The sequence below is a fragment of the Carcharodon carcharias genome, chromosome 7 (assembly GCF_017639515.1).
Source record: "Carcharodon carcharias isolate sCarCar2 chromosome 7, sCarCar2.pri, whole genome shotgun sequence".
Lineage (NCBI taxonomy): Eukaryota > Metazoa > Chordata > Chondrichthyes > Lamniformes > Lamnidae > Carcharodon > Carcharodon carcharias.
In genome coordinates this window covers 78,360,509-78,384,938 of record NC_054473.1, presented here as the reverse complement: position 1 = coordinate 78,384,938, position 24,430 = coordinate 78,360,509, and the positions used below count along the sequence as shown (strand labels likewise).

The 24,430-nt window shown below is 42.0% G+C and overlaps 1 protein-coding gene across 1 annotated transcript in view; it reads left to right on the top strand.

Moving 5' to 3' along the window:
• The first annotated feature begins 4,908 nt into the window (after positions 1–4,908).
• The window catches only part of LOC121280462 (MAP kinase-activated protein kinase 2-like), a 155,671-nt gene continuing 136,149 nt past the window's right edge, over positions 4,909–24,430 (top strand). Inside the window, exon 1 of the mRNA XM_041192486.1 lies at positions 4,909–5,423. Within this exon, the coding sequence (XP_041048420.1) occupies positions 5,196–5,423 (228 nt within the window). The 5' untranslated portion in view covers positions 4,909–5,195. The remainder of the gene's footprint in view (positions 5,424–24,430) is intronic.

Sequence of the window (24,430 nt, the reverse complement as noted above, 5' to 3'; positions counted from 1 at the left end):
GGCAGGTCAGCTCCTTACTAGTCAGGGGCTGCCCAACTTGAGGTGGTTGCTGGCTGACCAATGGGACACGATGATCCCCCTAACCATTGGAGACAGCCCATAGCACCTGTCCTCAAAGCCAATTGAGTTGGGCTTTTAACTCATAATTGCTGTCTCCTGTGTTGTGTTAATGTTCGGTAATGTTATTGGAGTGTCCTCTCTAGGGTGAAAATTTATGGAGACCCTGGGCAGCCCAAAAGTCAGAGCCTCCCTCTTAACCTCCCCAGTTGAGTCCAAAGGAATGCAAAGCACTACATTTGGCATTGGTTGCAAGAGTTCCCAGAAAGATGACATATTTAGACAACTGTCCACCTTTGAACCTGATTCAAGATTTTTTTCAGGGTTTACTCCCTTAGCCTTCAACTCTCCAGAGGCATTCATAAGTCAAAGTCCTGTCTTCACATTAAGGATACCCTCCATTGTGCTATGCAGCACTATCACCATGCTAAATGGTTCAGATTTTGAACAGAGCTAACAACTCAAAACTGGGCATCCATGAAGCACTGTGGGCTATCAGCAGCAGCAGAATTGTATTCAGCCACAATCTGTAACCTCATGGCACGGGATATCCCCCACTCTACTATTACCATCAAGCCAGGGGATCAACCCTGGTTCAGTGAAGCGTGCAGGAGGGCATGCCAGGAGCAGCACCAGGTATACCTAAAAATGTATCAACCTGGGGCAGCTACGACACAGGACTACTTGTGTGCCAAACAGCAGAAGCAGCAAATGATAGACAGAGCTAAGCAATCCCTAACCCAATGGATCAGAAATAAGCTCTGTAGTTCTGCCACATCCAGTCATGAATGGTGATGGACAATTAAACAATTAACAGGAAAAGGCAGCTGCACAAATATCCCCATCCTCAATGATGGGGGAGCTCAGAACATCAATCAAAATGACAAGACTGAAGCATTTGCAACCATCTTCAGCCAGAAATGCCAAGCAGATGATCCATCTCAGTCTCCTCCTGAGGTCCTCAGCATCACAGATGTTTTCAGCAAATGCAATTCACTCAACATGATATCAAGAAACAGCCGAAGGCACTGGATACTGCGAAGGCTATGGGCCCTGACAATATTTCTGCAATAGTACTGAAGACTTGTGCTCCAGAACTTGCTGCACGCTTAGCCAAACTGTTCCAAAACAGCTACAACATTGGATTCTACCTAGCAATGTGCAAAATTGCCCAGGTATGTACTGTCCACAAAAAGCAGAACAAATCCAACAAGGGCAATGACCACTCCATCAGTCAACTCTTGATCTTCAGCAAAATGATGCAAGAGGTCATCAACAGTGCAACAAACAGCACTTATTCAGCATAAACCTTCTCAGTGATGCTCAGTTTGGGTTCCACCAGGGCTACTCCACTCCTGACCTCATTAGAACCTTGGTTCAAACATGGGCAAAAGAACTGAACTCAAGAGGTGAGTTGTGAGTGACTGCCCTTGACATCAAGACATCATTTGACTGAGTGTGGCATCAAGGAGCCGTAGCAAACCTGAGCAGTCAATGGGAATCGGGGGAAACTCTCCGCTGGTTGGAGTCATAGCTAGCACAAAGGAAGATGGTTGTGGTTGTTGGAGGTCAATTGCGTCATTCCCAGGTGCATTGCTGGAGACGTTTCTCAGGCAGTGTCCTATGCCCAACCATCTTCAGCTGCTTCATCAATGACCTTCCTTCCATCATAAGGTCAGAAGTGGGGATGTTCGCTGATGATTGCGCAAAGTTCTGCACCATTCACGACTCCTCAGATACTGAATCAGTCCATGTCCAAATGCAGCAAGAGCTGGACAATATCCAGGCTTGGGCTGACAAGTGGCAAGTAACATTCGCACCACACAAGTGCCAGCCAATGACCATCTTCAACAAGAGATAATCTAACTATTGCCCCTTGGCTTTCAATGGCATTAGCATCACTGAATCCCCCACTATCAACATCCTGGGGGTTACCTTTGGCTGGACCAGCCATATAAATACTGTGGCTACAAGAACAGGTTCGAAGCTGGGAATCCTGCAATGAGTAACTCACAGAATCACACAGTGCAGAAGAGGTCCTTCGGCCCATTGAGTCTGCACCAACATGTGAGAAACACCTGACCTACCTACCTAATCCCATTTACCAGCACTTGGCCCATAGTCTTGAATGTCATGAACTCACTCCTGACTCCCCAAAGCCTGTCCACCATCTACAAGGCACAAGTCAGGAGTGTGTTGGAATACTCTCCGCTTGTCTGGATGAGTGCAGCTCCCACCACACTTAAGAAGCTTGACACCATCCAGGGCAAAGCAGGTCACTTGATTGGCATCCCATCCACCACCTTTAGTATTCATTCCTCCACCCCTAGTGCTCAGTAGCAACAGTGTGCACTATCTACAAAATGCAACTGCAATTGGCCAAGGCTCCTTCGATAGCACCTTCCAAACCTACGACCTCTACCAACTAACAGGATAAGGCAGCTGGTGTTTTGAGCACCTGCAAGGTCCCCTCCAAATCAGACATCATCCTGACCCAGAAACGTGTCACTCTTCCTTCAGATCGCTGGGCAGAAATCCTGGAGCACCCTGCTTAACACCACATGGCCTGCACTGATTCAAAAAGGTGGCTCAGCTTTCTAACCTTACTTTCTACCTCTGAAACATCACTGTCTCCAATTCCTCTTGTCCCTACTGCTACTGAAGTCCTTATTCAGGCGTTTGTCACCGCCACACTCCATGTTTCAGGAGCTCTTTCTCACAGGTCTCTTGAATTCATCCTTCACAAGTTGCAACTGTTCCAAGTTTTAGCAAATTGTATCTTATCCTGCAAAAGGTTGCAGCATCTTAAGGTTTCTACCATCATCAGCTTTCACTGGAAAACTAATTAACAGAATTAGGAAGCCAATTATACCTTCACAGTAACCCCCACCTCTGCCTCTCCACACACACTGGCAGAACTTTCAGCCATCTCGTCCCTACATATTGGGACACTATTCATAATCCTCTCAACTCAATACCTCTCTGCCCTGCTTTTAAAACGTACCTAGCTTTTATTCAGCTACTATTCAAACTCTTGTACTTTGCTACTCCTCTTTCCTTCTCTTTAAAAGCCTCTTCAAAACATATCTCTTTAATTTTGTCTTTCCACACCATGGCTCAGTGCCCAGTTACACCGTTATTTAAGCATGTAGTATTCTTTAGGTAACCCCTGACGCTACATTGTAGAACATGTTAATGATCAGTTAATTACTGAGCTGGATCATTACTGTGGTGTCACAGTACAGAAATTCTATCACCAATTCTTCCTTCCTTCTGTTCCTTACTCTACCATTTGTTTAGGGGGAGGATCCTTTCTCTAGGTTATTTCCATGTACAATTCTCAATCACATCACTGGTATTGTCCTAATATGTACAGATTGCTGGGTTGCTCCTTTATATTGTCCAGGAGAGTTTCCAGGCCAACATTTATCATTCAGCCAACATTGGATTATCTGGTCATTTAGCGCATTGCTATCTGTGTGGCCTTGCTGTTCATGAGAAATTGCTTGCCATGTTTCCCCACATTACAACAAAGACAATTTGAAAAGTATTTTATTGGGATTGATTTGGAATATACTGACTCACAAAAGGCGCTAAAAAAGTACACGTTCGTTTGATCCTGTACTTCTCACTTCTGTGAGATGCCTTGGTACATTATATCACGTGAAAGACCAATATAAGTGCTCATGGTGACAGAGTGCTACCGCTACTAAAATCAGTGCCAGTGACAGAGCTTCATTCTGGTGGAGTCACTTAGTCTCACAGCGATTGAGCATCACGACCACAGGAACCTCCTTTACATCTAAATTCTCTCAACAACAAAAAAGTTTGACAGACACTTCATTTTTCAGGGTGACGGCATCCTGTTTGGGTTAAAAACAAAAAAACTGCGGATGCTGGAAATCCAAAACAAAAACAGAATTACCTGGAAAAACTCAGCAGGTCTGGCAGCATCGGCGGAGAAGAAAAGAGTTGACGTTTCGAGTCCTCATGACCCTTCGACAGAACTTGAGTTCGAGTCCAGGAAAGAGCTGAAATATAAGCTGGTTTAAGGTGTGTGTGTGGGGGGCGGAGAGATAGAGAGACAGAGAGGTGGAGGGGGTTGGTGTGGTTGTAGCGACAAACAAGCAGTGATAGAAGCAGATCATCAAAAGATGTCAACAACAATAGTACAATAGAACACATAGGTGTTAAAGTTAAAGTTGGTGATATTATCTAAACGAATATTGAATTCAACAACTTTAGGTCGTGAGTCCCCTCCCCCATCCCCACCCCCTTTCTGTTTCCCCCTTCTTTTTTTTTTCCCAATAAATTATAAAGATTTTCCTTTTCCCACCTATTTCCATTATATAAAAAAAAAATAAAAAAAAAAACCCACTAGAGCTATACCTTGAGTGCCCTACCATCCATTCTTAATTAGCACATTCGTTTAGATAATATCACCAACTTTAACTTTAACACCTATGTGTTCTATTGTAGTATTGTTGTTGACATCTTTTGATGATCTGCTTCTATCACTGCTTGTTTGTCGCTACAACCACACCAACCCCCTCCACCTCTCTGTCTCTCTATCTCTCCGCCCCCCACACACACACCTTAAACCAGCTTATATTTCAGCTCTTTCCTGGACTCGAACTCAAGTTCTGTCGAAGGGTCATGAGGACTCGAAACGTCAACTCTTTTCTTCTCCGCCGATGCTGCCAGACCTGCTGAGTTTTTCCAGGTAATTCTGTTTTTATCCTGTTTGGGTTATCCGTTTCCAAGGGGAATTGGGGGAAAGAGGGAGGGCAGTGTGTATTTCACCTCTTTGGCTGTACTTTGTTTTGCCTGGAGCTGCTCTTCCCCGTGGTTTATACATGTCCCAGTTGCTTTTGTAGAAGTGACCTTGCCCTAAGCCACCAGAACTGACGTGTTCAGGAAATCAGCTGATCGCGGAGTCCCGAGGCTGCGCTAAAAGCGGCAACACCTGCCCCCCAGCGGAGTCTGGTCACTTATCACTTTCAGTCCAAGTCCACAGCCGCTGACCCACAGGCCCTCCTCCCTCCCTTTCCTCTGCTTCATGTTCCCCGCCGGTCGAACAGTCCGTGCCCGGATCAGATCGGATCGGTTCAGTTCTCCTTAAACGCACTGCCCTCGCTATGCTCCACAACGGCAACGAGCCTGCCCCGTTATCGCCTGCCAAGTTGGGTAAACCAGCGGGAGCCGGAGCCCCCAGCCTTCTCAACCACCCGCAGTCCCGGCCCGAGATCAGGAAGAATGCCATCACTGACGACTACCGAGTCTCCGCTAACGTCCTGGGGCTGGGAGTCAACGGCAAAGTGTTGGAATGTTTCCACAAGAAAACGGGAGAGAAGTGCGCTCTGAAGGTACAGCTAACTGTGTGTGTGCGTGTGTGTGTGTGAGTGAGAGAGGCTGTGGGCATTGGCGGGCACTGGGCACATTATCGCTCCAGTGGAAAAGTTTTAAGGAACTTTGAAATTAATAAGAGAAAAAAATCCTAAACAATAATCCCTGCTAGAGAGAGAGGCTTGTTCTATATGTGACTTGCAAAAAGAATAAGAATTTACACAATCTGTGTGAAAGGAAAGGAATTTTGGGCAGAACCACTGGCAGAAGTGCAGCTTCTTCTCCCTGCAGACAGATGAAGACACTGACTACCCAAACGGCTAGATCTCAGTTAAGTCAAGAGAAAGACAGCTGGGATGGTCTGGTGGGATGCTGCCATAGTTCTGCCAGTTCCATCTCAGTTTACCTCATCAGAGTGAATGCCTAAGAGCATGAAGCAAGCATACTTGCTTGCCTGGTGCTAATTGTGGTGGAAGTGTAGCCACTAAAGTTCGCAATAGCGGGTCTCCCGATGACAGGGTGCTCTTTACGTCTCGAACCCTACAATCTAAAAGGAAGTTTTACTTCAACTACACCAGCATTGGTCAATACATGAGTTACCAGCCATGTGGCTAATTGGGACCATGGTGTAGCTAATTGAATTTCTGATTAGTACATAAACAGATAATAGACAACATGGTTGGAGATGTGAACTCAGTATTTGTATTTGCATGGCTATGTATGTGAACTTTAATCTCTTCTGCATTTGTTAGTAAAATGGTAAAGTGAAAGAAGTGCATGGAAGCATCTTTAAACGATGCTGAACAGTGGTGGTTATTAAGTAAGTATACATGAAGTATGTTTGTCAGTGTTGTGTGCATGTTTGTAAGATCCGCCCTACTAGAACTGGGGCTTGTGGATGAAAGTGTTGTTGAAGCCACCCCTGTGGCTAGTCAGCAATTTCTATTGGCTAACACTGACCTATACAAAGCCTTGGTTTGACCACATCTGGAGTAATGTGTACAGTTCTGGGCACTGCACTTTGGAAAGGATATGTTGGACTTGGATTGGCACTGCAGACTCTCAAAAATGTTAGCAAGGAGACAAAGGTTGAATCATAACACTTAGTTATGTAATGTCTCTTTATGTCTTCTGGTTCCCATAAGTTCAAAATAATCAGTTTCACTTCTGTCTGTGAACTCATGTGGTCGTCCACAGCTCTTTCACATCTTTCTGTCTGTCTAATATGCATTATTTTATCACTGTTTCACTGCAGCAACCCTGCTGCCTTTCTCTTGACTTAACTGAGATCTAGCCGTTTGGGTAGTCAGTGTCTGTTTGTGGCTTAATGTGCTCAGGCAGTGCCTACGGTGATATTGTGAGCTTGTCCTTCCCAATTAAATCTTTTTGCACTCCAGTGTGCAGAGTTTATCTATCAGTCTTTAACCTGTTTCCTTGAATTTGTATTTTTGGCTACATTTTTCAATCTTGTTATGAAATTGTCAACAGGCCCACCTGATTCCTGCCTCAAACCTTGAAATTCATCTTGGTAGGTCTGATGATTTGATTCTGGCTAGAAGTATATAATGGACTTTTCAAAAATTTTGTCTAGATATTTGTTATAGTCTTTACTCGGCTCGCAGCTATTAAACAAAAGCCTTTCTCTCCTGCCAACAAAATAATGTAGCTGACCCTTTCCTCTCTGCTAGTGCCTTTTAGAAAGTTACTAAATGTCAGTGTGCATTTTTGTTTAAACTTCTCAAAGACCTCTACAACATTATCAGCCTCCGAATTCATCATGGGCTGGAGCTATGAGTTTATTGCTGCGGTGGCAATTTTGTTTTTGCACAACTCACTCAGGTTTTATCTTTCCAGAATTAATTCGGGTTGATTTTTCAATCTAATTCAGCATTAAATTCATGTAAAATGTTTAGATGCCCGCTGCCACCATGTTATGTCTTTTAGTTCCCATAAGTTCAAAATAATCACACTTTTGGACTCAAAATGCATGTTTTTGGTCATGTAATTGAGATATTTCTAACTGAACAAACAAATGACTGATACGTTGTTGCAGTTATGTGCTGACTAACAGTGAATGTGGCATCTCGGAATCGCATAATAATTAGCTCTTCACGGATCATATAACAATACAACACTCGGTTGAGGAATGATTTTGATTGAGACTTTGGATTTTGACAGAAAGTTTGAAACAGCGCCAGAACATCTCGAAAGGAAATTAGAAATTCTTCACCCAGAAGTGTGGAACACTCCTGTAAAAAGAAATAGCCGCTAACTCAAGTTAATAATTTTAAATGTGAGATTGCTAGATTTTTGCTGGCCCAGAATATTAAAGAGTATGGAGCCAAGGTCGGTGGATGGAATTAGGATACAGATTTACCATGGTCTGAATAGATTTGAGGACTGAATAGCCGAATACTGTTCTGGAGATAGCAACAAATTCAAATTTGGAGTTTTGCTGAAAGCTTTAGCTGACGCAATAGCTCATTTCCCTCTTTCCAGCAACCACCCTCAAAGAAGTAAATACTCAATTATGTCAAATTGCTAATACCTCTAACCTCTGGATTTGGGGTAGGTTAGGACACATCCATGGGTAGATGGAAGAAGCTCCCTGAGGTCTGCCTTCAGAGGAATTTTGGGGCCTGTGTGCCAACAGATTATTTGACCAAGGCGAGCCTGACAGTCGAGCTGAACCTGTTCTCATTCAACATCCTTGTGCATAAATGCAGCCATCAAGGATTGCTGGGTTAATAGTTAGGAGCAAGGATCCTGACTGTTTCTTCCCCCCTCCCCCATAAGCCATAACATTAAGGCCAATTCTAATGCTCCTGCCAGTCTTCTCAATTAAGATAACTAACTTGGCACAATCCAGGGATAAAATCTGGGAACTTATTGACTTGTATAGCTCAGGAAGGCACTTGTTTAAGGGAGCTCAGCCAATATTTAACGGTGAGTTTATTGTCTGTGCTGTGCAGCATTGGTACAATCAGAATAGCAAGTGAGGTTTCAGTTTGAATACTGGGTCAAGTCTGCATGTTTTTTGTCATGTAATTAAGATATTTCAAACTGAATAAACAAATCTGGGGTTTGAAGAATGGGATGTCAGTTTGCAGAATTTAATTGATTGGCCTGTTCTCAATTTCCCCTTTCCCCTTTACATTAGCTTAGTGTTGCTGTTCAGTTGGTGGTGAGGTGAGTGGTGCAGCATACGTGTCTGAATATGAATGATGTACTGTTTATTTGTCTGTTTTAATATTTATCAGTGTTTCAATTCTGGCCATCAGTAGTGTTTCCAGGTTATATTAATAATTGATGTTAAAAGCAGTGTTCTCACAACTTTTTTGAGATCCTTTGCCTCTCTGAGTTGTGAAAAACACAAAGTAATAAAATTATATATGCTTTCTGAAAGGAAAACCTTGCTATGAGAAAATGACCAGTGAGAGGCTGTATTCTGTTATTCCAGACTGGAAGTTTGAACTTCCTTTTTTTAACATTTATTTGCTTGCAGTCAGAGGGTTTCCTGAGAACCAGGATCTAGCTTCTGTTTCACTTTGAAGGGACAGTTAATGTCAATAAACCGATTAATCTTTTAACCTTGTTACCTTAAAATCCCCCTATTTTAAGTTTCTGAGATTCTCCTCTGCTGAGGTGTGGAGTTGAATACAGATGGAAACTGCATGCTGGTAGAAGGGAAAATTGTATCAGGAGCTCCACAATGCTGATCTCATCCATCTCCTAGAATCCACCTTAATTACATTAATGCTGACATGAGCTGTCTGCCTGTCCCAGCCTATAGCACGGGGAATATGTGAGCTGGGCTCGGCAGTGAGAGTTGATAGGGTGGGGGATGTTATGGGGGTAAAAATGAAGGTGGATCCCTTATAAAAACTGACGTGGTTTACTATGCTACACCCCTATTTGTTACATTATCATGACTATCTGGTGAAAATGACAAGTTGTAAAATACAGTCTGGTCCATTAAGCCTGCCTCACATGATTGTGATGCTTTCAGCAGCATGATTAGATATGACTGCTGGTGGGTACAGGCTGTAATATCATGAGAGAGGCAGAAAAACACAGACCAAAACGAATACAGAAACTTCCTCTCCAATTGTTTTAGGTGATTGAAAGCTAATCCTAGAGATTACATTGACCGTGCTAATATATTTCACCCAACTTTTATACGACACGACCTTAGCCACTGATAAAAATAAGATTGAAGCAATGCAAAGATCCAAATGGGAATCCGTATGGGAAATACACCAGTGTCACATCCCTGATCAAAGATTTGGAGTGGGAATCAATACAGCAAAGGAGGGAGAATGTTCTATAGAATATGGAATGGACTGGTGGGAATTGTCAGAAACCAGTACCTGGTGCCCTCCGGCAATGACAAAACCCGAGATAGTCATGGACTCACTCATGCACACATGCAGTAAATGTTTAATGCAGTGTAAAATCTATACTTTGTTTTTAAAAAATAATTGTCTACCACCCCCAAAACTGACCAAGTGAGTCTTGATGGGGACTCAAGTCAGTGAAGGAATGATGGGCTCCCTATCCTGACATTACGAGCCTTTGTTCTGATTTCATTACAGACTGTCTTTGCTGTGACATGGCACTACAGCCTACTTCTTCCTGTACTGTAATGCATTAGCAGGGTGAGATTATCGGCTATGTCTGTTTGAGTCCAAATGAAGTCCAATGACGTCTATAGTATAGAGGAGCCGGAAACAACCAAATCATTAAAAATGGAAGTAGAAGTGGGCGTTTCTACCACTGTAATAGGAGAGCACACTTTCAGACATTTAAAAATTAGGTTTACCACATTCAGCAGCTGGCTCAGATATTTTAAGATCTGACACACGTGCATGTGACACAGATTGGGGTGAGAGTGTGTGAAATGGCTCTAAATGGAAATTTAAGAGGTAGCCGCCATTCAATGGTTGGGGATTGATAGTTTCTCTGAAGCTACAGTTATACTTTTACATTGAAACAAAGCGGTTTTGTGTGTACATGGATGCATCAGTTTGAGATTTACCTTTTTTTTAATGTTGTGAGAAAACAGGATCTCACATTCATGCTCCCTAACATTAAAAATGAACCCCCTCCTTCACCATCCACTTCCCAAACCCATCCCTCCCACCCTGCTCTCTCCCATGCCATGACCCCCCCACCTATGCTACAATTGGGGGCGGTGCTTTGTGTCCTCATTAAGCAACATATTGACTTTAAAATTCTCACCCTTGTTTTCCATGGCCCTTCCCTATCTCTGTAATTTCTTTCAGACCCACAGCAATCTGTGCTTCTCTAATTGTGATTTCTCAAGCATCTCCAATTTCGATCAACCATTGGTGGCTGTGCTTTCAGCTGCCTAATCCTCTCTTTCCTCCTTTTTAAGACACTCCTTAAAACTAGCCTCTTTGACCAAGAGTTTGGTTACCTGCCCAAATATCTCCTAATGTGGCTCCGTGTCAAATTTTGCTTTAACACTGCAGAGACATTTTATCATGTTAAATGCAATATTAAATATGATGAGTTGTGGTGTTGTTGTGTCCAAACTCTTGCTTGGCCTCTCTCAATGTAAACTGCAGTATAACCTGGGTCTCCTCAATTCACAGATCTGAGTTAAGGTATATCGGTCTTTCATTGTGGTCTTTGAGCAGCACATTGTTCACTCTCAGAATATCTTGTGTTTTACTGAGAGCTGAAGTATAGCTCCAGTGGATTAGCAAAAATGTGCATATGTTTTTCTGTTTTATTAGCATGATAGGATAGTTTTTTTTGGCATAATTTGCAAGAGTGACTTGCTTGTGGGAAAATCTCAATGAATCTCTATAACCTCCCTGAGTGAGGAAGTGCACAGATGACCTGTTCCCAGGACTGTCGTTTAGGCTTCTTTCCGAGATGCTTGCTTTTTCTTTCCCAGACCAAACCGCCCTGCCTCGACCCACAACTCTTTGCTGCAGGAGGTCTCATAGCTGATAGTGGAACATGGGACTAGTATAAATTTGGCCCAAATCTATGTTGGAATCTAAAGAGCACTGTGTATTTAGTGGTATGAGCAGATGATTGCCTGGTTAATAAATTACTTTATCCTTTTTAATTTTTTTTAATTCTTCCTTTGGATAAGGTCTGATATTAATTGTACACAAGTGGTGGGCATTAACTCGGGATTCACTTGTGCTTCTATAAATGTGAACAGACTAAAAATGTTTTTTGGGTGAGGATGTGCAAGTTTGTAATTTGTATCTCTGCACATAAATACTTAGGAAAGTTTCTAAAGATTGGATCCGGTTCTATCCATCATCACGTTGTTTTCTGGATTTTAACATGGTAGCAGAGAATGATTGGCTAAAGATGCAGGTTGAAAACTAAGAAAAAATTATCAAAGAGATAACAAATCCGAGCAGTTATTATGGAAAGCAAGCGTCAATTGTTGGGATATGATCACCCTCCAATATTCTCAGAATATGAACAATATTCATGGCCTCATGATAGATTTTGAAAAACAAATGGTTAATCTATGGAACAATAGATCATGGACTTGAAGAGATTGTATAAAAAATGGACAATTTAATTTGGGGTTCCTGGATCAGTATTAGCATTTAAATTGCTGGATTATGCTAAGGTGTCTCAAGGACAGGCTAGAGGTTCTAACTGATGTTCGATTCTTGGAGAGGGATACCCTCTTGGATCAAATGTCTGCTGCCTTAAAAAAATTAGAGGTATAGTTGTTTCCTTTAGCCTTCAGCAACAAATGAGACACTCCATGATGACACTGAGAACAGAAGACACAATGATTGACAGATTTCAAAAGACCCCCAGATACTAGATTCAGGCATCAATACAATGCAAAAAATGAAAGTACCTTTAGCAGGTCCAGCTGTTACAGCAGAAGATCAGTTTGGAACAGGAACAATAGGTGAATAAATTCCAGGAATGCCAAAAAGAACAGCTACTGGGTACTTCAGTGGTAACTTGCAGTATCACTGTGTGGTGAACTTCCCAAAGTGAAGAGGCAGGGTCCTTAAGATGATACAAGATGAAGAAAATTCTGAGAAAGTGATGAAGATAATGATGAATCTGAACTAGCCACAAGGAATATGACAGCTGCGGACAGTTTTAACTGTGTGTAAATAGATCTTCTTCTTAAGCAGTCTCTCGGAATCGAGATTAACTGACTTCCACTCTGGTTCAATGGATTCTGAAATGGTTGTTAAGTCCAATGCATGATCTGCAGACCCTACCGCATGCAGGGCAGGTGGTACTTGAAGGTTTGGGTAGATGGGTTCACCATTCCTGAAGAAGTCTCTCGATGTGTTCTGTGCCTTCCCAAATAAATGTTCTATGTTTTGGTTGGTCACAAGCCAGGATCTCCCACAAGTCGGCAAGTGTGTTTTACCTGTTCAGGGATGCTTTGAGGACACCCTAAAGCGTTTCCTCTGATCTCCTGGCATGACTGAATTCCAGGTAGAGCAGTTGCTTCGGGAGTCTGGTGTTAGGCATAAGAACAATGTGTCCAACCCAATGGAGCTGGTGTTGAGTGATTTTTTCTAGCACCTTGATGCTGGGTAAGTTGGCTTAGGAGAGGATGCTGCTGGTGGACCACCTTTCTTGCCACCAGATTTGGAGGATCTTTCAAAGGTGCCGCTGATGGTACTTTTCCAGTACTTTGAGGTGCCTACTGTAGGTTTCCCCAAGTCTCCAGAGCATATAGGAGTGTGGGGATCACTCCTTACCTGTAAACCATGACCTTAGTCTCAAATTTGAGAAACTGGCCTTGAATATTCTTTTCCTTAGTGGCCGAAGGCCGAGCTGGCACAGGGTGTTGAATTTCATCATTTATGTCTGGTTTTGTCGAGAGAAGGCTCCCAAGATATGGAAAATGGTCCACATTTTCCAGGATCTTGCTGTTTGATCTTAATTGATGGGGGGAGGTGTTTTGCTGTGGGATCTGTCTGGAAGAGGATCTTAGTTTTCTGAGTGTTTAGTGAAAGGTCCATTTTCTCATGCTTCAGAGAAGTAGTCGACAACGACCTGGAGTTCAGTTTCTGAGTGAGTACACACACAAGCATCACAGTGAGGCTCTATGACTGAGGTTGGAGCAGTTTTAGTTTTGGATTGAAGGTAGGCTGAACAGTTTCATGTCTGTTCTAGGATTATTTCTACGTCTGTGGATAATTTGCTGGAAGTGAGATGCAGTATTGTAGTGAGGAAAATGGAGAAGAGAGTTGATGCAGTGACACAAATTGTTTGGCCCCAGCTTTCACCTGAGATAGGTTTGTGATGGCTCCGTTGGTGAGGATTATAGCTTGCGTGACATAATGTAGAACGTGGTGAATGGTGACAAATTTCTGAGGGCAGCCGATTTGAGGAGGATACCATAAGCATTTACAGTTGATAAAGTCAAAGGCTTTCAGAGGTCAGCTGGTGCTGTAATAGATAGTACTTGCACTTCAACAGTATGTGAGAAGGATTGGTTAAAATATCATCTTAATTTACTAATTAGAGGATCGATGTAAGGTTGATGTATATAAAAGTGATACTTGTTTTGGGTTTGATGATGACAACACGTTGAGGTCACTAAAGAGAGTTGTTATTCCATGTAAAATACCTGGAGTAAGTCATTTTCTATGTACTGAAGTCGAATCTTTTTGAGATAACTATGATGTGAGTAAACTTTCTTTAAAAGTGGCACAAATGAAACTTGACATGGAGCATGATAGGGCAACTATTTTTGGGAAATCAATTGGCCTGAAATGTACTCAGTCAGGACATTATTGTAAACATTTAAAAAAACCTGATGCTTCTCCTTAGTGTTAGACAAGTATTAAAGACACCAGGTGATAAGAATCAGTGAGGAAAGGAACAAATTCTCTCAAAGTTACATAGACTGTATATAAGGCTAATAGAAGAGATTACTGAGAAGTATGAAATCTTAAAACAAAGTATCAAAGGATACTGCCACTGTCAGGAAGATGTAATAATTCTCATAATGTTATTGGAATTTATTGTAAATTAGTGGTATTTGTGTCTGTGTAAGACTTAATTGGATTAAGGGCAGCTGGTCTGAAGGCTTTGATGTAAACATGGGGAAGTTTAGAACGTAAGGTGTAAAAGGACATTTGCAGTTTTGTAAAAACCTATAAGATTTGATGGTCTTATTACTACTGAATTCAAGGCACGCATCTCGAAATTTATATGGATTGCACAACAAGTTGTGGCGGTTATTTCAATTTTCCCTTTTGTGCTTTGAACAACTCAGCATTCACCATCGGCTGTGCCATGACAGCCCCACCCTCCTCTTTTAAGCTGTCAATTGACACATGACTTTAATGAGGTAATTGCCATGGATCTAAAGGTATGGGACAGAGACATAACTATTTTCATTCTACTTTTTTTGTGGAGCTGGTGGCCAGATTTAGTCATTGTACAATAATTAAGGTATAAACAAAAGCATGGAGAACAGATAATGACCGGTTTTAGACTACCAAGAAAGTTTGCGACTGATAATGGAGAGGGATGTGCCATGATGAGTTCAGAAACATATGAAAATATGAACATCAAGGTCATGAATATCGCAGCTGAAAGTCCTTTCAGCAATAGATTTGTGAAAGGAATTGTGCAGTAATTGCTGAAATGCTCAAATGATCAACCAGATTGCAAATTGACAACTCCTAGAATTGGCTTCACATGGTTGAAGGGTATAGTCCCTATTGATTAGTCTACAGGAGAAATTCCAAATTGCCTTCTGTTCTGTGCAATAGTTCTGTACTAGAATACGTTACAATTATTCAATTTTCTACTGCATATTTGAAAGCTTTGCATGCAGGGAGATAGGCTTTCATCACACCTGAGATCTTGGAAATAATTCAGAGAGCATTGAGACATCATATCATCATATAAGACAAACATCATTGGTTTTATGATATTGTTGTATTATAAATTAGAGAGTCATAGAGAATGGAAAGGCCTGGATAAGGTATTAAATCATGATGGTAGTACACTATTTATCAAACATGGCAATCGAATATTTTTCACGTTTGATCGTAAATAATTACAAAATTCCAGATTCTGAGCAGCTGATAGAAGTAAACAAAGCATCTTGTACCTCATACGCTCATCTATTTTGTAATGAATGTCCTTCCAGACAGAATAAGGTAGATTAAGGACTGGATAGTGGCAACGACACACGTGGCAGAGTTATTATTTCCGTAAGCTAATTGCCCAGAGCGGGTACTCGAGAAATGGAGGGCTGCAACAATTATTAGGCTGTGCAGGAGAAGCCACTGGTAAATTTTAAATATTGGTTGAATGTTCAGGATGATGGCCAAGAAGTGAGATCCATGGACTAGCAGAATGGGGAAAAAGAGTGGAGAGAAAGAAAGCGTAATGCAAGTATAGATAGTGAGTCCAAAAGTCACTGTTGTCAGAAAATGATCACGTATTGTAGAAAGAGCTTTCTATAGTGCCAATAAGGATCTCACAATAACAGTCCTGGCAGACATGACAGTGGAAATAGAGGCCATCAAATCGATTAGACAATGAAATAAAGGCCACAAAACAGTCTCAGAACAGAACTAGAAGCAACAGTCCTCATGATCATGAAGTTTTGATGCCTACCAATAAACTTGAGTGTAAATTAATAAGAGAGGCAAAATATAGTTGGAGAAAGTTTGGAGTTTATTCTGAGGTACCAGGTAAGGGACAACTAACCTTGTAACATATGTGGATCAGTACTGAAAAAATCCTCCTTGCAGATGGGACTTATAGGGATAAAACAAGGCTAGTTGCGAGGGATTTTGAAGAACAACTGGGAGATAAAGATATTAGAGTGGACTCAGCCACAGCTGGAAAAGTAATCTTAAAAAATCATTTTAGCTTCTTTGGTCATCTTCATGGGAGTCTAGGTCAACTGACATAACTGTTTCTGCAGCAAGATGTGTTTCTTAAAAAGGCCAAAGATGCAGTAGATGTAGAAGGAAAAGTATGGAAACTAAATAATGCATCCATGGCTTGAATGACTCTTCCAGTTTGTGATATTTTCCAGTGAAATCTGTTTGCTGAAAATAGGCTGTGTTCTATTAAAAGCAGACCCTGTAGTTTTTTATTGGTACCATAAAGGTCATCTTTCAGGCATATTCATGATGCATGTTGATATTTTTTATGGGGTGGTGACAGTGTAGAATTTGAGAAATGTGGTATTAATAAGCTTAGAGCAGAACTTAAAATTGGAGGTCAGACTTGTGGGGCTTTTAAATATATTGGTTTATATACTCAGCAAATTAGGTTTGAAACACCTTTTAAATTAACAATCCCATTTAAAGTATGTTACTCCCATTCTGGTATCATACTTGGTCTTCATGGGAAAATTATATATTTGAATGAGAGACCGAACAATTGCAACACTTGACTAGTCATTTGCACTGGTTGTGCACTCAAATGAGATGGAGTTAAGTTCCACTGTTTTAAGGCAATTAAAACAGTAAAAGAAAATCTGGAGAAATATATACTTACACTTCCATTTTTAGGTGATCCAAAGAATGTGAAGCTAGCCATTTTTATTGGTGTTTCATATGCTCACCACTCTAGAGTGTTGTAGAGCAACTGGTTTCATAATATTTCTGATGGGTGAGAATGGGAAATGTTGTATTTTAGCTTGGGAAGCTAAGAAAATAAAAAAGGTTGTTAAAAGTACTTTGGCTGCTCAAACCCTGTCTCTTGTGGATGTATTGGATATGGCATTCTATTTATTAAAAATGTGAGATTCTGCACAGTTGATATACTGAAGATAATATACCCATTGAATGTTTTGTAGATAATTATTGCTTGTGGGCTGATGTACACTCTACAAAAGTGTGAGTGAGAAAAGGTCATTGTTAGGGATCCTAGAGGAGGGGCATCTCTGAATGCAGTGCTTTGTACAGAATATAGAGGTCTTTGAAGTAATTTGTTTTGAAATTTTGTACATAGAAACTCCAATTTTTATTTGAAGAGTGATAAGGGAACCTGTTAATTGTATTTAACTATGTGCAGATGGTGAACATTAACTGGGTATTCACCTGTGCCCATATAAAAAGGAACAGATTAAAACTGTGGTGTTTAGGATTAGGAAGTGCATGTGTGTAACCTGGATCTCTGTATATAAAAGCTTTATAAACTGGCTTTCTGGAATATAACAACCTGCCAATTCTATTTGAGAATCTGTAAACTAATCTCTAAGAAATATGTTTACCTGATATAGAGTGCAGCTTTTCCTTTGGGAATTTCCACATTTTGGAATCTTTGGGCCATTTTACAATAGAATTAAAGTCACTTTAAAAGTATTTTTTTTGGCATGCTGTACTACTACAAGTTTTAAAAAAGTATAGATTGTTAAGATGCTAATCAAGTTAGCTTGATTTTATGTCTGGCCAGATTTTAAATAGGAAACAGGTTTGTTTTTCTCTATAATTGACGTGTACTTCACACCCCTCTATTGGAAATATTTTGATCTCTTTCAGCTGTGCATGTTCAGGAAATAAAGCAGAATTTGAGACACTTGTAAGACAATTTAGACTTTGTAACAGTGCATCTGGAGGGAAAAGGCATATATAGATATTTATGAGTTGTTCTGTTTAAACTAAGGAAGAACTTTTGAAGTTGAGTGGTGTAGCATACCCTTTTTTATAAGATGACATAAATAAATTTTGCAGAACAAGCAAAGGGAATCTGATCATCAATATGCACTTTACTGTCAATTTAAAGCTTAGCACTTGGAATTATGCCTTGCTGCATCTGGTGTTAACTAGGTCGTCTTTGGGGATTTTAAGAAATACATGGGCAAAAGGCATTGGTATCCAGCTTTGGTTGCAAGGGATTCATTGCTACACTTCCACATGTTGGTATTGTGCAAATAGATATAGGACAGTGAGGGGGTACTCCTGTTTAAAAATAAAACACTTAGACCATTTACAGGAGCAACTGACGTCACTGAAGCTGATCAGCTACCTATAGTAGACCTAAATCAGAACAGTAGGGCAGGATCTTCCGGTCGGTGAGCGGGGGCGGAACCTGCTCACTGACGTGCGGGATGACGTTTGGTGAAACTCCTGATGTCACCCTGCATCATTTCCATTTTCACGCCAAGTCAGTTGCACGCCCACCGACCTGTCAATGGCCTATTGAGGCCATTGAGAAACTAATTAAAGTCATTAATGGACCTGCCTGTCCAACCTTAAGGTTGGTGGGCAGACTAGGAGCCCTAGTGGGCTTCAGAAAAAGCATGAAACCTCATCCACGGGCGGGATGAGGTTTCATGAGGGTATTTAAATTTTTAATAAAGATTTCAATAAAAGTTATGAACATGTCCCAACTCATGTGACAGTGTCACATAAGGGGATATGTCAGGGAAATTTTTCTATCATTTGAATTGCAAATTTTAATTTGGAACCGATCTCCCTGAGGCAGCAATTAGGGAATTCCCCCCACTTCCCCCACAGGGAGCGCATAGTGCTTCCTGGCAGACATCACGCTGGGTGGGCTTTAATTGGCCTGCCCACGTAAAATGGCGGTACGCCCCCAACTTGGGGTGCCAATCGGAGGTGCGCCAACTCCTGCTGTATTCCACCACCCCCACCCACCCCTCCTGCAATGGGGGGAAAATTTTTCCCAGTGGCATACCTGAATTACTTAAGGCCTGAATTTTTCTGGAGATGGAAACAGTGCCGAAATGGCATTAGAGCCCCGATTCCAGAAGTTCCTCCCCCGAACCCAGCACCCACCATTTTCGCCAGTGTGGAGAGGGAGAAAACTCGCGAGGTATTTCAAACATATGCGGTTCACAGAGGCAGTAGCACACTTAAAAGTGCAGCTGTCTTGACTCGGAAGCAATTTTTGCCACCCAGGTTTCTGAAACTGAACTTGTGGACTTTAGAGAACTCCTACTGGAGTTCTTTGGAGAGCTCAGGTACCTATTTGGGATGATGCAGATACCCTTTTGGAGAAGTTCAGGTACCCCTTTGGGAATTTTAACAGGACACATTAAAATATGGATGAGCTCTGTGGAGCTGTCAAGTCATTTAAATCTCCTGCCCTTAAAATTTTGAAAAAAACAGACTGCTGTGATCTGAAAAAAATTGGTGCTGGCAATCTCAATAGATGTTTGTTGACATAAGCCTGAAGGTTATTATTATAAGATTAGGGCTGTTTGATTGCTTTCACAACCTAATCTTCATTGCTGGGGTGGGGGGTGGGGAGGGCTGTAAATTCACTATTTGATTGACAGCTCCAAGTGGTTATAAAGGGATTGCCTCTCTTTGATGTGGGGCTATGAATACAAATTTTTGTTTTTATAAGGGATTAAGTACTTGAAGGAAATTAAATGGGCTTTTATTAATGAGAGTATAATGAAGTCTGTGGTAGATACTTAGAAATTTATTTCATCTCAGCATAAGTCCAGAGACCCGTCCATGATGGATACTGGGTGAGTCGGCATGGAGGTGTGAGGGTGGTGATGGATGGGAGGTTATGGGTTGGCATGAGTTGGCACTAAGCTGGCTCAGGGGTTATAAAGGACTGTGGGGATGAGTGGGGAGTTATGAGTTGGAATTAAATTGACAAGAAGAGTATGAAGTGCCATGGGAAGGTGGGTGGGGGATACGTGTTGGCATGGATGGGGCTTAGGGAGCATGTGTATGTGTGGGGTGAGGGCTAGGGAGCCTTACTGTTTTTATTATAATTGGGACAAAGTCCCAGGGTACTAAGAGGTGGGCCTTTTAACCAGTCTGCCTTGGTACTCTGAAGCTCCTATGATTGTTTCTAAGGATGGTGGGCCTGATTCCAGTTAGCACCTGACCCCCCTCCCCCACCTCACCCCCAAACACCCCCATCCCCCTCCTCAAATGAAAATCAGAACATTTTAGGGAAGTTTCTCCAGAGTTAAGTTTGGGGAGTCAGAAATTTTCCCGATGCTATGCACCTGACTCGGGAGCCCAAATGTCAAGAATTAGATACAGATTAGCAGAACCAAAGCTTGGGAATCCCCAGTTGAGTGCAAAACTATTGCTGAAGTTTAACTGGCTTAAACAATGCAGCTTATTGGGGAGGGAAAAAACAGGAGTTAAAACAAACCAAAAGGCAGGCTAAGAGAAGTTATTGAACCAAATTTATTATTGAATTTAAACACTGACCTCATCTCCTCTGGGGATCTTCCTCCCACAGCTTCCAACCTGATAGTTGCCCAACCTCGGATGGCCCGCTTCTACCTCCTACCCAAAATCCACAAACAGAACTGTCCTGGTAGACCGATCGTCTCAGCTTGCTCCTGTCCCACAGAACTAATTTCTCGTTATCTTGACTCCCTTCTCTCTCCCCTTGTCCAGTCCCTTCCCACCTACATCCGTGATTCCTCTGACACCTTACATCACATCAACAATTTCCAGTTCCCTGGCCCCAACCGCTTCCTCTTCACCATGGACATCCAATCCCTCTACACCTCCATCCCCCACCAGGATGGTCTGAGGGCCCTTAGCTTCTTCCTCGAACAGAGGACCGAACAATTCCCATCCACCACTACTCTGATTGTTCTCACACTGAACAATTTCTCCTTCAACTCCTCTCACTTCCTCCAAATAAAAGGTGTGGCTATGGGTACTCGCATGGGCCCCAGCTATGCCTGTCTCTTTATGGGGTATGCGGAACATTCCTTGTTCCAGTCCTACTCCGGCCCCCTTCCACAACTCTTTCTCCGGTACATTGATGAATACTTCGGTGCTGCTTCATGCTCTTGTCGGGACTTGGAAAAATTTATTAATTTTGCTTCCAATCTCCACCCCTCCATCATTTTCACATGGTCCATCTCTGACACTTCCCTTCCCTTCCTTGACCTCTCTGTCTCAATCTCTGGTGATAGACTGTCCACCAATATCCATTACAAACCTACCGACTCCCACAGCTACCTCGACTACAGCTCCTCACACCCCGCTTATGTAAGGACTCCATCCCATTCTCTCAGTTCCTTCGCCTCCGTCGCATCTGTTCCAATGATGCTACCTTCAAAAACAGTTCCTCTGACATGTCCTCCTTCTTCCTTAACCGAGGTTTTCCACCCACGGTTGTTGACAGGGCCCTCAACCATGTCTGGCCATCCCCTCACGCCTTCTCCTCCCTCCCTGAAACATGATAGGGTCCCCCTTGACCTCACTTATCACCCCACCAGTCTCCGCATTCAAAGGATCATCCTCCGCCATTTCCGCCAACTCCAGCATGATGCCACCACCAAACACATCTTCCCTTCACCCCCCCCTATCGGCATTCCGTAGGGATCGTTCCCTCCGGGACACCCTGGTCCACTCCTCCATCACCCCCTACTCCTCAACCCCCTCCTATGGCACCACCCCATGCCCACGCAAAAGATGTAACACCTGCCCCTTCACTTCCTCTCTCCTCACCGTCCAAGGGCCCAAACACTCCTTTCAAGCGAAGTAGCATTTCACTTGCATTTCCCCCAACTTAGTCTACAGTATTCGTTGCTCCCAATGTGGTCTCCTCTACATTGGAGAGACCAAACGTAAACTGGGCGACCGCTTTGCAGAACACCTGCGGTCTGTCTGCACGAATGACCCAAACCTCCCTGTCGCTTGCCATTTTAACAATCCACCCTGCTCTGTTGCCCACATGTCTGTCCTTGGCTTGCTGCATTGTTGCAGTGAAGCCCAACGCAAACTGGAGGAACAACACCTCATCTTCCGACTAGGCACTTTACAGCCTTCCGGACTGAATATTGAATTCAACAACTTCAGGTCTTGAGCTCCCTCCTCCATCCCCACCCCCTTTCTGTTTCTTCCCCCTTCCTTTTGTTTTTTCCAATAAATTATATAGATTTTTCTTTTCCCACCTATTTCCATTATTTTTAAATATTTTTAAATCTTTTATGCTCCCCCCACCCCCACTAGAGCTATACCTTGAGTGCCCTAGCATCCATTCTTAATTAGCACATTCGTTTAGATAATATCACCAACTTTAACACCTATGTGTTCTTTTGTTCTGTTGTTTGTGACATCTTTTGATGATCTGCTTCTATCACTGCTTGTTTGTCCCTACAACCACACCAACCCCCTCCACTTCTCTCCCCGCCCACCCAACCCCGCCCACCCCTCCTCCCAACCTTAAACCAGCTTATATTTCACCCCTTTCTTGGATTCACTCAGTTCGGTCGAAGGATCATGAGGACTCGAAACGTCAACTCTTCTTCTCCGCCGATGCTGCCAGACCTGCTGAGTTTTTCCAGGTAATTCTGTTTTTGTTATAAATAAAAAAGTGTTCTGTAGATACATAAGCAACAAAAGGAAAATTGAAGCAGGGATAAGGATAAACAAAATAAACTCCAGTAATTACAGCAAAATGGCAAGGTATTGAATAACTTTTTTGTCTCAATTTTTAACTAAAGAAGATTTTGAAGTAGACAGCTCACTGGAGGATGAGCCAAAGAAGCTTACTGGTATATTTGGAATAGCAAGGGAGAAAATAATTGACAAACTAGCAAAATTAAAAGAGAATTTAGACCTGAGTCCAGATGGTCTGCACCCACTTCTACTGAAGGAAATCAGGGAAGATATCTAAAACTATCTCTCTATCCTGAGAACTACAGACCAGTCAGCTTATTGTTTGTGATAGGAAAGATCTGGCATCTATATTAAATGAAGTGATAGAGCATCTAATGACAGAAAGTAGAATAAAAGATAATCAACATTGGTTCCAAGAGGCCAAATCGTTGTAAATTAACCTAATAAAATTCTTTGTAAATGTAACCAAAAGGGTGTACAAGAGTACTGCAGTAGTACAAGAGAAGTGCGATAGATGTCATATACTTGGATTTTCAAAAGACCTTCAATAAGGTACCACATGGTGGGCTCCTGATAAAAATAGAATATGTGAGGCCAGGGGACAAACAGCTGAATGGATAGCAAATTGAGTGAAAATAGAAAGCGGAGAGTAACAGTGAAGGGTAATTATTCAGATTGGAAGAAGACAGAAATCATGTTTCACAAGGATCAATGCTGGGGCCACTGTTGTTCATAATTTACATTAATCATTTGGATTTGAACAAGCAACTTATTGCCAAAATTTGGAGACGACAACCAGAGAGCTTTTTTAAAAAAAATTCATTCCCAGGACCTGGGCATTGCTAGCAAGGCCAGCATCTATTGCCCAACTTGAAGCTAACACTGAGGAAAAATATAACATAATACTCGAAGGCATCAGAAAACTTGCAGACTGGGCAGTTAAATAGCAAATGAATTTTGTAATAGATAAATGAGATAATGCATTTTGCTCTGAAAAATAGAAAACTTGGAAAATAAGAATCTGAAAGAGAAGAGCAAAGAGATAGGGGGACAGATGAACAAATCATTAAAAGCAGCATTGCAGGCCAATGAGGCTATTAAAAATGTTAACAAAGCACTGGGATTTATTTCCAGGGGTGTGAAAATTTGTTAAATTGAACTCAGACCGCACTTAGAATACTGTGCACTGTTCTGGTCTCCACACCACAAAAAGGGCATTGAAGCCCTGGAGCAAGAGCAAAAACGATTTACAGGGATGTGATATATGTTACTGTTTTTTTGGTTCCTGGGTGTTGTTAATAATCAGATCTTAGGTTTTGGAAGATCAGAACTCTTTCAGTTTAATATTGTCATGCTGCTTTGAACAATAGAAGGTCCCAGATTGATCTGGTTCTGCTATACATCACATTAGTCTCTTTGTCGTGATGAAATGTGGCCCCCGGGCACACTACACATTAGTTCCTAGATACAACAATATGTACCAGGATGGTACCAGAACTACAAGATTATTGAAAGTAATTGGGAAAAATTGAACAGGTAGGCGTTTCTTTCTTTAGAAGAAAGTAGACCTAACCGAGACTTGATGGAGACTTTGACAGTTCATGAATGAGTTGGACAGTGTAGATTTGGAGAGAATCCAAAACTAGGGGCCATAAATGCAAGACAGTTACTAATAATACCACTCAGGGAAATAAGGAGAAACT